This window comes from Cenococcum geophilum (assembly GCF_001692895.1).
Source record: "Cenococcum geophilum 1.58 unplaced genomic scaffold K441scaffold_4, whole genome shotgun sequence".
Taxonomy (NCBI): domain Eukaryota; kingdom Fungi; phylum Ascomycota; class Dothideomycetes; order Gloniales; family Gloniaceae; genus Cenococcum; species Cenococcum geophilum.
The window spans coordinates 4,326,695-4,341,138 of NW_027137562.1; the positions used below are offsets into that span (position 1 = coordinate 4,326,695).

General features: G+C 50.8%; 5 protein-coding genes across 5 annotated transcripts; 2 read left to right on the plus strand and 3 right to left on the minus strand.

The window, feature by feature from the left end:
- Window positions 1-1,338: 1,338 nt before the first annotated feature.
- On the minus strand, window positions 1,339-2,209 carry K441DRAFT_673768 (uncharacterized protein; the record flags this gene model as incomplete). Its single annotated transcript, XM_067650677.1, has 2 exons — window positions 1,339-1,853; window positions 1,885-2,209. The coding sequence occupies 2 exons, from the start codon at window positions 2,207-2,209 to the stop codon at window positions 1,339-1,341; spliced, it is 840 nt and encodes a 279-aa protein (XP_067508970.1).
- A 1,134-nt stretch (window positions 2,210-3,343) lies between these two features.
- On the minus strand, window positions 3,344-4,391 carry K441DRAFT_216320 (uncharacterized protein). The gene has a single exon (XM_067640573.1). It carries the CDS (start codon window positions 4,284-4,286, stop codon window positions 3,621-3,623), a length of 666 nt encoding a protein of 221 aa, XP_067508971.1. The 5' UTR covers window positions 4,287-4,391; the 3' UTR covers window positions 3,344-3,620.
- K441DRAFT_653015 (uncharacterized protein) lies at window positions 4,148-4,687 on the plus strand. Its single transcript, XM_067647457.1, has one exon. The coding sequence runs from the start codon at window positions 4,362-4,364 to the stop codon at window positions 4,599-4,601; it is 240 nt and encodes a 79-aa protein (XP_067508972.1). The 5' UTR covers window positions 4,148-4,361; the 3' UTR covers window positions 4,602-4,687.
- A 787-nt stretch (window positions 4,688-5,474) lies between these two features.
- Window positions 5,475-6,580, minus strand: K441DRAFT_216336 (uncharacterized protein). The gene is made up of 2 exons (XM_067640574.1): window positions 5,650-6,580; window positions 5,475-5,580 (listed from the first exon to the last, which is right to left on the minus strand). Exons 1-2 carry the CDS (start codon window positions 6,385-6,387, stop codon window positions 5,512-5,514), a joined length of 807 nt encoding a protein of 268 aa, XP_067508973.1. The 5' UTR covers window positions 6,388-6,580; the 3' UTR covers window positions 5,475-5,511.
- Window positions 6,581-10,984: 4,404 nt separating this feature from the next.
- Window positions 10,985-12,263, plus strand: K441DRAFT_653019 (uncharacterized protein; the record flags this gene model as incomplete). The annotated part of the gene is made up of 1 exon (XM_067647458.1): window positions 10,985-12,263. A coding segment is annotated over one exon (785 nt), but the record flags the coding sequence as incomplete, so codon positions are not given.
- Between the last annotated feature and the right edge of the window lie 2,181 nt (window positions 12,264-14,444).

Genomic DNA, 14,444 nt, shown 5'->3' on the forward strand with positions numbered 1-14,444 from the left:
CTCTTCCGGCCTAAAAGGTTCCACAATAACTAGCTCCACTTTCATGTCTTCCAGGTTAATTCCAAATACTAACGTCGCTTGCATATCTCATGGGCTCTGACGTATGGTGAGAAGCAGAAAGGCTAGGGCGATGGAGAAGAGAGCATATTTCAGTTGAGCAGCTTCTAAAGATCCTCGGGCGAAATGCCTCCAAGACGGAGTCTACGCCATAGGCATTGGAGATGAGAAATTCGATTCACTCAAACCCGGACACACGGAGAGCTAGTTTGAGAGATATGACGGAAGCGCCGTACTAGAATAACAACATTGTATTAGAAGCATGGGATAACGATTGCTAAACAGCCGTATGTCGACTATGAAAGAGCATGGAGCAAAATTCCGGCGAATACAAGGAGTCTTTCCGTAATAATCGTTCAGCAGTTGCTACATCGGGGTTTTAGGATGTAAAACAGTTGATCAACAAAGCCAGAACTTTTACGGAAACTTACAAACGCATCCCGAATTCTTGGTCGGCATACTCTCACACGGGCTACCGAAATTCCGTTTCCCTTCAAGTCCCATCACCTGAATACCAGACTGAGGATCTGTTTTCGGAACCGATCTAAGACCAGAGGCTCAGACAAAACTCCAAGACACTCTTGATCTCGAACTTCAACATCATTCAGCCACCATGATCCAAATTACAAACCCGTCCCTTCCATCTTTAGATCTCTCTCTCAATCACACCCCTACCTCCAGCAAAACCAAACATCACCCACCGCCGCCACCTAACCCAGAAATACAACCACAAGACACAGCCCTATAGTCTCTCCCTATCCTTACCGCCTTCTCGAATACGAGCAGGATCTACACGTAACACCGGCGGCGTCGGGAAGCAAACACTCCGATCTGCGAATCGCGCAGGTACGTCCCCCTCGCAGCAGCAGATCCCACGACATGATCTCAGCGTGGTGAGACTCGCCACTAGGGCTGCGAATCTTACAAGCCCCGCGTGCCAGAGCGGGGCTGTGTGGGTAGCGGGGCGAATGGAGGGCCTGAATTCGCTTCGTGCTTACGGACGATGTTTTTCTGGACAAGAAGCACTGCGAGGGGAGGGAAAGCAAAACTTTATTTGGACGCGCACGCGGAGGCTAATTGCGGATATCTAATCTTGTATTACACTAATGCTTCCACTTGTGACAAGCTATTCTTGGGTATAGTGTGGAGTATAATAGAGGAAAAACAGGGCGTGTCAGATCCCTCCCCGCACTTAGGCCGGAACAAGAATATGCCAGATGTAAATAGCCGCCACGAACGTCGGGCTAGTGGGAGTTGGTTCAGCCCTTTTCAGCCCTCATTCTAGCGTCTCAGCGCTCCCACCGCCATTTTGCTGCTGAAGTAGAAGAGGTCAATGGGGTAGGTGTATGCTGCGACGAAGTGCTCGTAGTCCAGCACCACCCTCTCGCCGCCGATCCCGTCGTAGCGCGCCGCGATGGCTTTGTAGTACTGCATCATGTCGCGCTCGCGGGCCTCGTTCCCCCCCTGGTTCCCATCCCCATCTCCATCCTCCCTAGCCCGCGCGATTCGCACCACGTCCAACCTCCGCTCGAACTCGCACAAGACGACCCCAAACCCGCCCTCAATGCGAACAAACCCGTCGACGCGCTCCTCCCACTCTTGCGCCGCGAGCTCGCACAGCCCCGCCGCCGCCGCGAGCAGGATGCAGTCCTGCGAGTCGAGGATGCCGTTAGCCGTCTTGCCGGCGGACACGCCGTCGATATAGAGGAGGCGTAACGGGCGCAACGCGGCGTAGGTGTGCAGGAAGCCGGCGCGGACGTCATCGTCATCGTCGCCGCCGCCCCCTTCTCGAGCTCCTGGCTCTTCTTCGCGCTGGGCGGGCTGGACGAGATGTCGCTACGGATGCTGTTGGGCTGCCAGCGCGGGACGGGGCCGTGGTGCTGGTGCTGGTGCTGGTGCTGGTGCCGGTACTGCTGCTCCACTCCCCCTCTCTCATCTCGTCTCCGCTGCCTTCGAAGCCTGCGGAGGCGCCATCGCCATCGCCATCGCCTCCCCCGGGTGGCCGCCGCGGCCGACCGTGTCGGGGCCTCGCGAACAGCAGCGTGTGCTCGGGCTCAAAGGCCAGCCAGTCCATGGCGGTGACGGGCTCGCGCTGGTACGTGCCGTGGTACAGCTGGGTGCCGTGGGGCACGGAGGCCAGGGAGAGGGACATGCCGCTGTGGTTGAGCGAGGAGCCCCATTGGCGCAGCGAGGAGTGGATTGCGTTGAAGATGTGGTTGGCGTTGCGGAGGGCGGAGGTTTGCAGCGGGGAGAGAGCGGGATGGGCGTGTGCTAGCTGAGGGCTGCTTGGGGGCGGGGAGGAGGAAGGCCTAGGTTAGGGGTGTGAGGGGTATGGGTTGGGTTCTGAGAGTTTGATTTTATTTTTATTCTTCACAGGAATTTAAAAGAGTTGAGATTTTGGCATTGGTTCAATGGCTTTGAGATGTGGAACTGAGAGAAATCATTTTGCGGTAATTAGGTTTATGATAGGAGACTTGACGACTAGAAGACGAAAGGGGCAGACTAGCTTTATCACTGCGTCGTCCACCTACCTTTAGACAAGTTGAAGAGATAGGAAATGCTATCGTGACGCGTCAGCCCGAACATCATTGTTGAGATCTCTCTTTCTCTCTCTTTTTCTGTGTGTATGTGTGTGTATACAAGAGCACGCATGTGGTGTTCTGAGCACAGTGGATTGCGAAGCAGCAGAAAGTCGTGGGCGCACCATGACCTGGCTAAGCGATTCCCTCGTGCGTGGGGCGGCAAAGCAAGTGAGTAACTCACAGCATGTTTATTTATGAGGCATTTGTAATTTAAACGCAGCTTAGTAGAGGGAGTGAGGTCTACTAAAAGACATGCATAGACTAGCAGCAATAAAGATTAACTTTTCGCGCTGCGTGTTATTATTATATATGCTCGCTGCGCCGCTGCCACAATCTGACGGTGTCCCGTGTCTGCATGTTGCATACTTGGCCGTCAGCGTCGAACCATACCGTAAACCTGATACGTGGGAAGATGTTAACTTCTAGGTGAAGGGACATACCGCGTTTTGATTTGGCCTCTAGCCAGAGACGGGATACCCACCGGTCGGTATTGAAGCCGCGATAGCTTCGAGCTCAAACTATCCTCCGCCTTGATTGGTTGGTCGAAGTCACAGAGACGCTACCAAGGAGAGGAGGATTTTCATCCTTCAAAGCTGTTAACTTGCTCTCCTCAAGCACTAGTCCCCGCAAGCCGCACATTGCCCCTGGCATAGTCAACCCCAGCCCCGCAGATACTGTCTCAGCAGCAGCAGCAGCAGCAGCAACAAAGTACCGCAGAAGCACGGCGAAGCCATGCAGGTACAAGTGCGAACGAGCTGCAAAGGGGAAGATTCCGGTTGACAAAGCCTTCTCGTTGGGCGTCTGCACGGCGTGGGGAAAGCGGGTTAGAGCGATCGCGATGTGTGGCGTGAGAATTCGTCCAAGCTCGCACGACGTGTGGAGATGCGCAGGAGCTGTGCGTCTTCCGAAAAGACGGGGCCTAAATGGACGTTTCAAATGCCGCACGCAGGGTGCGACTTTTATTTCAACGGCCGCAGTGTCTCATATACCAGAGTTATATTTCGAACGGGGCCTAGCGTTCCGGTTTGCATGTCCGTGCCGAAGGGCTATGCTACGAGCTACTGCGTTGTAGGTGTCTATAATAGAAGCGGCGCTGTAAATTCCTGTCTTATCTGTATAGGACTTAGCAGTGAACGGTAGGGCGCATGCAGGATTCGCGGCGCAATGTCCAAGACACTGGGGTCCGATTAATGCAATCGGAAAGTTTTTGACTCGTGGACGTGCCCCAAGGTGAAACGTAGCGAAGAAGAAAACAGTCAGTCTAAGCAAAAAATAGCGAGACCAGCCGCTGAAACGTGGCACCGACGCGACGTTGGTGGGCAGGGTGAGGAGACAGACGGGGCGAAGTTGAGCGAGCTGGCCATGTTGCCGTGGTGCCATGGCGCCATGGGGGTTTGTTCCGGTGACTCTCTGGCCGGAGGGGAGGGCGACATGTGGTGATGTCGTTCGCCTATCGAAACGGGCTGGAACGATCGTGGAAGAAGTTACACATCCCCCTCTCATAACCCCCCTCATACCCTCGTTGGCGACGACCGCCTTGATTGGAACCAGCGTTGGTCCCTGCTGTCCATCATTCCAGTACCTTGGCCAAGACGTAGCACTCTGCTGCGCTCTGTTAGGCTCTGGCAGGTTCTGGCGGGCTCTCATGGCCGAGACGATGCGAGTGAGATGTGCGGAAAGATGGATGCATCCGACAGCCCAACAGCGCGGTGACAGGCGTCCATGGTCGCGACGAGCGGAATAGCGAGGCTACACGCCTGGGCCATTCGTTGCCCTGCCGCCCTGCTGCACTGCTGTTTGCTTGTCCATCGCTTGCCCATCACTTTGCCATCAACCGCTTCTCTGGGTGCTACTGGTCATCCCGTCCAGTGCCCCGAAGAATGGGGCAAAGTTGCGGCAACACGTGGGTGCACCGCACGCAAGCTTTGGAAAAACTTGGGTGAAGAATCGGAGCTCCGCTGAAGCAGCAATGTCCCGTTCGAATGTCTGACATCTCTTCCGACCCAGCTGGAAAGAGAGCGGGAGAAAAATGGTTGACGAAAGCCAGCCCTGGGCCCGAGCGGCTTGCACGGTTGCTGCGAAGAGACAGCCATAGGGCGGTCTGACCGTCCTGTCCTGGCTGCTTACACCTCAGCCACCAACCAGACAACACGGGCAATGCAGCTGCAGCAGCATCTCCAGCCACTGCACTGACGGCTTATCTTGCCGAGGCTCCTTCTCCGGCGCTAGAACCACTCGTTCCGCGCTTCCATTTAACGGCTTTCTGGGGTATAACCACTCCCTGTCAGCCCTGTCACCTCCATCTGCAAGGCCCCCCACTAGCTATTCCCGCTTCAGGGCAACATCCTCGATGCGATGAAGATCGGCGTGGGACAATCCGCCGGTCAAAGCATCATCACCATTATATAAGAAATCTAAAAATTGTGCGAGCTTAGTATGGCTGCTTGAATCTGCGAATAAGAAAAGCAAAAACAAAAATTTGAGCCCCCCTGCAGCACATTTCACACCAATGAACTGGAGGAAAATGAACGCCTTGATTGATTCGTCTGCTTTCTCTACGATGCTGCCTCTCTTCGTGCCTCCCCCATGCCGCTAATCAAATCCCGTCTGATATCCCCTTCTATTATGCAATTTCCAAAATCCTTACTGGCGCCCATTTGCCAGCAATCGACGCCGGCGCCATTGTACAATGTGCAGAACATGCCCGAAAATAAAAAAACGCCACCGGCGCACCTCTTTCACAAGAAAGTCGGCCGTATGAAGACAGTCATAAACATCATGAATCGTGGTGACGAATAAAAGAGTCCAACCTGAAACCTCCCCTGAAATGAACGACTGGAAAAAAATTGGGACTATACTTCGAGACAGCTCCTCATACAGAGCCCGTGTGCTTGGTTGGTGGCCGAGAGTTCTTTAGATGTATCCTCTTGACATGATCCCTCTAAATCCATAATCAGTAAATAATTAATTAAATAAAAATTTAAAGTCTGAAAATATAGTTTGAACTTACCATGTTGTCAACTCTGCTGAAAACTCGATCGCACCCACTCCACTCGCAAATCACTCCTGGGTTGTGCTTCGCTTCGTGCCTTGCGAGGTCTTTCTTGCTGGAGAATCCGCCTCCTGTTGACTGTGGGCAGCCCTCGTGTCGGCAGAAGAAAGACTTGGTGTGCCGTTTATGGTGTTTTCTTAAATCGCACCCTCGCGTGAAGACAGCTCTCGACGTGCAGCCCGGGTAGGCGCATGTCCATGTGCCGTTCTTGTTGAGATATCCATAAGCTCGGAGGTCCTGTGCGCTTGGAGATAGGGACCGCGAATAGCCGTTCACCGACCCATCATCTTGCGTGCTTCCTGGATATGCTCCTATTGATGAATCCGAAGGAGACCTCGACGCTCGCGTTTCTCCCACCTGGCCGGAAATTACTGCGGACCCTACAGGAAGCTGTTGCGTAGGCACCAGGTTTCCGGTTGCCGGAGGATATGTCGAATACCCCATGTGGCTCTGCGCCATCTGGGTTGGCTGTGACCAAAGTGACTGCTGACCATAAGTTGAACTCATGCTCGGACTCGAGTAGTGTTGAGCGTAGTACTGTCCAGCGTGGGGATGTCCCATGGGCGACCTCTGCGGCATATGGTGAAGAGGCGGAGAATATATTGTGCTCGGTGGCGACTGGCAGGTACTTGAAGGGAACAAGTATTCATCCTGACCCATCAGAGCCAGTTCGGCTTCCGCTGAGAGGAACGTCATAGCTGGGCAGCTGTGATCAAAAGCTAGGTCGAACGGGCTAAGTCGATACGAACTCTTAGCGAGATACAAAGCGGATTCCGAGTAAGAAGATGTCCCGGTTTAGTCGAGATATAGCAGTACGCATTAACAGTAGAGCTGGCGGGAGTTGGCGGTAAGAGTGGGAGTGTGTGAGAGGGTTAGGAGAGGAACTAGGGAGAATGTACGTCTGTTAAGTAAGGTGTGAGAATCTAGCAAGTCCAAATTTATGATAGAAGCGCAGCGGTTTTCAGTGCAGTAATAAATCCCAAGGGATCTCCCACAGTAATAAGGCTGAATGAGCGTGTACCTACGTGGCGGGCAGTGGCGGAGCTATCGATGTCTCGCATTGCTGAGCACACGTGATTGGTCGGCAGCTTTAGGCCTTGATGGACCAACTTAGAAAGCTGAAACTGGTGTCTGGTCTCGAGGAGCGTGCGATCCCGCGCACTTGTACATTTTGGGGGCGCAAGCCTGAGTGCTAATGACGCTGTTATCATGAAATGGGATTGCGCATCTTACTGAAGCTAGTCCAGGAAACGAGAGCTCGAAACAAAAGGGAAGGGGTCCGAAAACGCGCAATGCTCCTTGCTCAGCTTCTAGTATACTCTCTTTGATAGAGTTGCATGGATAATTTACCTCGATACATGGAGCCATGCACAACGGCAAGCGCGCGAGCTCGTGCCCGTAGGGATATGATTCATACTCAACTTCTCAGACCATCGATGAAATACCGACACAGCGGTTACTAAAGACTGTCGACGATGCAGACCTCTACTGATCAACCGCAGAAGTACCTCATAGGGCGCGTCAGGTGTAATCCCAAGCAGTGAGGTCTCACAAGCCATAAGCGTTACCATGAGCATTGCCATGAGCAATTCTCTCATTCTGGGACAACTGGAGGACTTCCACCAGCAACCAACACCCAGGTATTTTCCAGAATCGTGCCGTTGGACACGGCTTTGATCTCGATCAGATTTGCTGGGCTCGCCAGCAAAGAGCTTCGAAAGCGTGTGAGCTTGTCCGCTCATGCCGCGGCTAGTGAGATTGGCAGCACATAGACGGACAAATAAGGTGGTACGCAGAGGACAAGTCAGAGGTCTGTTCATAGGAAGATGGCAGCAGGGCTGCCGGTGTGGGGGGCTTACTCCTCGATTGCACCGACGAGTCATCCCAGTCTCCACGCGCGGTGGACAGCCCATGCATGGTGTGGTGGTCGGAAGGGAGCAGACTGTGATTGGGGCCGGTGGAAGACGAATTAGTAATTGTGGCAGGGCGATATAGTTTTAAAGCCGAGGACAACCTGGGGTTAATCACTTAAGGTCTGAGGTCAGCAACGCAATACGTGAGAGAGAGAAGTCGGTGTCCAGAGGCGTCGCTCCATTGACAGTGCAAATCTTCCAAGGTTTTTGCTGAGCTCCCCGAGCTTCGCCCCTGCTCGTCCTTGCCCTTTTTCACTTTGGCCCGTGATGCGATTCCGCCGATTAGGTCATCTCGGATTCGCCGCCTTACCGGTTGTCGAGGCGAGCTTTATTGACATCGTCAAAGCCGTTGAACCCCCATAACTCATGAGCCGCGATAGCCCTGCCCCAATCTATCATCACTTGGCTCCCAGAGCGCCAGCACGCAGAGAGCGTGGGCTGTGGCAGTCGGATGCGGCCATAACGTGTTATCGGCCCGTGTCCAAAGAGGCTCACTACACTCAGACACTCAGACACTAAGGCATTCAGACTCACAGCCCTGCTCTACTCATGTTTCTTCCTTCCGATGCTAAAACCACTCTGCCAGACCCCGATTCATCTCCAGTCCTAGCCAACATTCCAGTGGGATATCGCTGGGAGAGCTAGGAGCGGTATAGAGCCATAACGGTGCTCCGTCGTCGCCGATTGCGATTGGCCTTCTATTCTGGGTTGCGGCGGCGTTGGCTTTGTCTCATCCTTCCCCTATGCGTTCATCCCCGACACCAAGCCTCAATTGATAGTCTGAGTCGTGTACATACGCAATTATAATCGATTGGGCTTGAAGCCCTCTCGCAACACTTTCTTGTAAGTATCTCCATGTCTTCACATCAGCCATCTCTCTCTAGTTGTCGAAACAGTTCCTTCACCGTTTACTCTTCAGCTTTGAAACATCCGACTTCTGATTGCGGACCCCACTAACGCGCTCAAGCCCATCACAAAACCCCCGGCTCTTCATTCATCGCCCGGAGCATGCCCAGTGCCCAGTTGTGGATACTGATCGCTCCAAGCACAATTAATTTCCTGCGATGGTGCAGCTACGTGTTCCTTCGAAGCCGTTTTCATGTCGCCAGTAGACAACCATGTAACCTCGGCATCGATGACTAGAGTGAAAAACGTATTTCGACTACAATAGCTGAACATGCGAGACTCTCGGGTACCTCCCCCGCCAAGCTGGGTGCACGAAAGCCTAACCTATCGCTTCAGCGTTTAAGCACGGTGGTTGTCGGAACTCCCCTCCAACGAGAGCAAAGAGGCACATCTAGCCACGAGCTTCCAGCAAAGCAACAATTCTAGAACGAGGCGAGGATGACTTGATTTCAAAGGGCTCGACAATAATAAACTAAGCAAAAGCAACCAGGTGCCACTTTGACTCCTTAACAAATCAAGCATAACAGGGATCATGTCCCGATCAAAAATTTCCGAGCGATTAAGAACCCTGGAACATTCCATGCACGACGGTAAGGAAACCTGGCTTGTTCCCCCTACCCTGCTCCGTCGAAGTAAAGTAGGGATTCGCCTGCACCGAAAAATATTTGCTGAATATAGTGGACGCCTTTTCTAGCCAGCTTAGGTTTATAGCGGCGACATGTGATAGCTGATGTTTTCAACCTTGGGTGAAATCTTCGCATTTTGTGGCAAATAGAGTAAAGACCAATATTCTTAAAACACTTCTCGTCAATCCAAATCTTCGCTTCTCGCACTTTGGAATATCGATTTCGCAGCGAAAACTCTCCTGTTGTCATCCTCGCCTGAACAAAGCCGTTTGGTCTAATATGTCACATGTTGCAGGATTTCCAGTCAGGCTAACAGCCTTTAATCAGAGTCTTGTCTGTCTGAAATCACGACTCCGGCACTCACGAAATAGCAGTCCTCCGTTGCTATGCTGGTTTAGCTGGATAGTTCCAATGCAGAATACGTGGATGAAAACATCATACCAAGAGCTCTGGCAGTTTTAAGCAAGATCTATTCCGAAACCCACTGTATCAGGGCCTTGAAGACTTGCGTTATATGGAGCAAGCTCACATGCCACTGCTGCTAGACTGGCTTCCAAACAGCAGCTGCCCTTCATGCGTTAGCCATTCTTCCCTCTTTTTGTTTATTTCCATTTCGTCGTTATAGACAACGGGCGATACTGATGGTCAGCCCCAGAGGCGGAGGTGCAAGTGGTGATGTTGCAGTTTCTACGGCGTAGAGGATTTCGATGAAATAACGGAGTGAAAACTTAGGCTTGTCTGCACGTGGAGGTGAAGGTGAAGTGAAGAGAATCACGCCCTACTTCCATTCTCGAGTGTGTTTTCTTCTCCCTCAAATGCACTCCTCCGTCGTTCACTTCCAACACTGCACTTCCGACTCTTCAGTACCTCACCTATTCCAATTCGCTATTTAAGATTGTATGCCAGCCGGTTTCGGAAACATGCGACCCAAATCAGAACCCATTGATAGTGACGCCACTTCCATCGACAGTCATCCAAGCCGCCTCTCACCAGCAACCAATGGCAATGACAAACCAGTGTTGGCAACTATCCGCACGAGTGGTCAGAACTATTCAATCGATAATAGCGTGTTCGATTCAGAGGTTCGGATTCAGCACGAAAGCCACGCAGAGAGAGCTCTCGCTCATCAGCAGCATCTAGCCCGCCAAGCACAAATCCTGCGCGTACAACATATTCTCAATCAACAGGATTATGTGCGAACCTCCGGTCATCCACTGCTCCCAGCAATAGGTTATTATCCCAAATTCCACAGGGCGGGTTCCCATCATGATACCGCACCACCGAACCGCTATCAACAGGATCCTACATCTACCACCACTCCTCTACCAGTTGCCTCAATGGATCGTCATGGCGAAGTCCCACGAGCGAACCCTCAACATAGCCATCTTCGTCCTAACATGGCATCGGCATCTACTGCTCGTGTGCCACCATCCAAAATCCTTCAATCCCAGCTGGATATTCCGGATACTCCAGTCCCAGAGCTCAACGCTCCATCAGTCATTACTCAGGCGTCTAAGGTCCAAGCTGACGGGAAATCCCGTCCTTCTATGCTCACCGATAATGGAAGTCCTAAGAATCGCAAGAAGAACTTCGAGGATTTGCCTACTATCAGGCAGAAGGGTAGGGAAGCTCGACTTAGAGTAATAAAGGAACATTGGGGCCGCCCAGTCTGTGACTGTATTCCTCAAAATATACGTCCACGCAAGCAAGATGGTGCTTGGCGGAAGGCACACAAAGGGGACGAGGCCGCTATCGAAAACGATCCACGCAACTGGAGCGATCATCTACTGAATGAGCTCTCCGCCTTGTCGCGTATCACGAGGAATGAGCTTGGCTATGCCCAGGAATTAATGTTAGAACAAGTCAATCATCGGCTCGCTGACATAGATGGCCGTGGGGGACGCCATGCAGCCGTCGTGGAACTACTTCTGAGCGACCTGAAACGTGCCACAGCAACTGCTCACGAGAGAAAGAATCTTGCTAGCCAGACGAATCAGGACACTGTTATCCCATCAATTGAGGAAGCAGAAGGTGAGCAGCAGCCAGCGGCAAGTGGCAGTGCGTCAACCATGAATAAAGAGCCTGATGGAGAAAAAGAGGAGGTTATGCCTGAGCGCGCTTCTACCATCATCGGCTTTGGATATGACAACATCAAAAGAGACGGTCAAGCTCTTTCTGACGATGGAGGATACCAGGCCAGCACAGACAGCCGCTCACCATCTCCTCTAGCGAACCGATCCGCTCCTCTACAAGGGACTCTCCACCGCGGCCCTATGCAGAATCCACAAGAACATTCACTGGAAAACACTGACGACTCGGCTAATGTCAGCAGCGCTCCTGCCAACAATGCTCCTACCGAGAACCCGCACGTTCGGTACTACAGCGAGCAGGCATACAGCACATATATGCAGATGCTGCACTATCAAAACATGGTAGCTGAGGGAAGAGCTCGTGCTTTCAGGGAGCAAGAGCTCGCCTACGAACTACAAGCTCAAGCTAACACTGCTCGAGCCCAGGCTGCAGAGGCTAGAGCCCGGGCTCTTCTCGAAGATGCGAATGCGAATGAGGCCAAGTGTGAGATCCACAAAACGGCGTTCAACCGCAGAGTGATGAATGATCATGAGGATAATTAGCGAATGCCTCCTACAATGAATTCCTGGACTCACGAATTGTTGTTTGGAAGATGCATACGAAAACTTACTTTCTGGCGTTGTTGGATCGAGGAATATCGATTTATGATGACCACGAGCATACGATTGTCACGAAAACTTCCGGCTGAAACTGGGTATGTCTCACTAGCAAGGCGTTCTCTCCACAAAATTGGCCCCGGAATTATGTTTTACTTGTTCGTTTGGTGAAATCTAGTGAGCTTGCTGTTGTAAGATTTGTTTTCTACGGAACGTAGAAGAACCAAAATGAGAGCTACCTTCAGTCTTGTTTCTGCAACTAACAAAATATGGGTAGGTCCTGCGCATATGGTGAGTTGGTTTCCGTTCTCGTAGGCTTATCAGTTGGTCTCATGTCACCAAGCATTCAATAGAGTGCGCAAAAGGGTTTGTATGTGTTTCTTTGGGGGTGTACTTCGCAGCGACAAAATTAGCTCCTATTAGTTCAATATTATTCGACACCAAAATTTCGTTTTCTGTCGCTGTATATGATATCTTGCTATCGTGTATCCTACGAACACTCGTCTATCCTTATGGTTGTACATACTCGCCCTGAAGACTATTGGCCCCAGATTGGCCCCGGCATCAGGGCAAGTAACTGGCAAGTATTCTTCACCAGCCAAAGCAATCACTAATGCACGGGAAGCGCTCTCGATTACTCGTCGCCGCTGCTACAAAATAAAGTCGTCTGAATCTCGACTGTCAGCTAAATTCGCTCTTTCCAAGCATCCGGGCACCTCACCTTTCCGGGGTCCCTCCCACACCTCTCACTCGACCTTCTTCTCTGGATTCAAAATCCAAGTCTCCTCCGGAGTCCTCCATAGTCTAAACTATGCGAAGCTCCTCGCCCACTCCGTTGTTCGAANCAGACTTGCTGATAAACAAACCCCGTTTGCTAGTTTGTTTGTTTGTTTGCTTTGTAATCAAACAACCAATCAAACCCAGAGACCCGATTTTAGCAGTCAATCAAGCCCTATATCGTCTCGTTTGATTGAGTTGGTTTGCTCGTTTNATACATAAGATATAGGTATTATTTTTGGCTAAGGGGAGTAGATATAGGGGTTCTTGGTGGTTGATTTTGGGCAGTTCTATAATATACTACGATTGTGATATAATATACGCGCCGAAAATAAACATCCGAACNCGTCTTTTTGACTTAAGCCTACTAAAATCTCCTCTTTTACCCACCAATTCCTATACCGCCTTTACTACAGCACCTTCCTTATCTAATGATTAAGAAGACGAGTACAAGCAGTAGAAGAAACTCGATCCACTAGCGGAAGATCACCCACTGGCTTGCGATCCGTTCTTATACTAGAGGACGATGGTAATGGAGTTTCCTAACCTTAGTTAAATGGCGCTTGATATACTAAGTATACCGCCATTAAGCTGCGATTGCAAACGATCGTTTAGTGAGCTTGGTGATATGCTTGAGCCTCGTCGCTCACGAATGCGGCCTAATATTATTGCAGCCTTGCAGTGTACGCGAAGCTAGAACCACAACGGCTTTATTAAACGCAGAAAATAACCTTTCCTAATAAGGAAATCGTATACTGGTTCGGACTTAACCGGAGATCGCGCTATTTGATTTGGTTTGCTAACTTTTAAATAGTGCAACGTCCTACCCAAAATTTTAATTCTGGCCTTTAACTTTGGCGCTATTAAGAGGCGTGATCTCCCACTTTAGGAGCTGTTTTGTATACATACAATAATGTACAGGGAGGACTGGCTATATAGCCAGGTCGATATTGCTGCCGTCGTGGCGGGCGATCGATTTTTTGGGCATCTTTTACATAGGAAAACTCTGCATCAAATTTGGAGTCACGTGACCTTCCCTGGGAACCGCTAGAGCGACAACAAGGTTTGATCCACACTACAGTAAGCTATCCTTATATAACGTTCAGATATCATTATAGTAACTAATATTAATAGATTTGCCGCTTTAGATTAATAGAATTAGACCTTCCTGTTGTTAATACTAGGGGTAATTGATTTTGTTCCCTCTTGACTTTTAAGCTTAGCGCGAGCATTAAAACACCAAACGCCTATCACTAGATTGTAGCGTAGAGCTCCTAGATCCTCTTACCGTCGCGCAAAAATGTATATAAATCTATCCAAACAGTCAAATCTATCCAAACCGTTTGCTAGTTTGATCAACCAAACGAAACAAACAAGCTTAAAGCTTCAAAATATCCAATCAACCAAACCGAAGATCCATGGTTTGAATTGTTTGTTTATCAGCAAGTCTGGTTCGAACCGAACAGCTCACAACCTCGCTACAAGTCTCTACTTGACCCACCTCTACACGACATCTCACCTCAACCATCGAACCTGATAGCGAAAAAGAGCAGTCAGGGCGGCCGGCGACTGCACTCTGGCCGGAGGGGGAAGATGGAGAATGATACGGCGACGGGGCCGCTATATTCGCCTATCTCTTCGGATAATGACGCTCTAGAGGAGGGCCGTCGAGTGAGTCCGATGCGAAGTTGAAGTTTGAGACAGACTTGCTGATAATCAAGCAAGAGGCCTCATTTTGGGCAATCAAGCAAGCAAAGGAAGAGCTTGCTTGCTTGTTTATTGCTTGTATATAGTTAATTTAGTAGTAGCGGTGGTTGGTAATAGACCTTCAGTGTTTTTAGAAT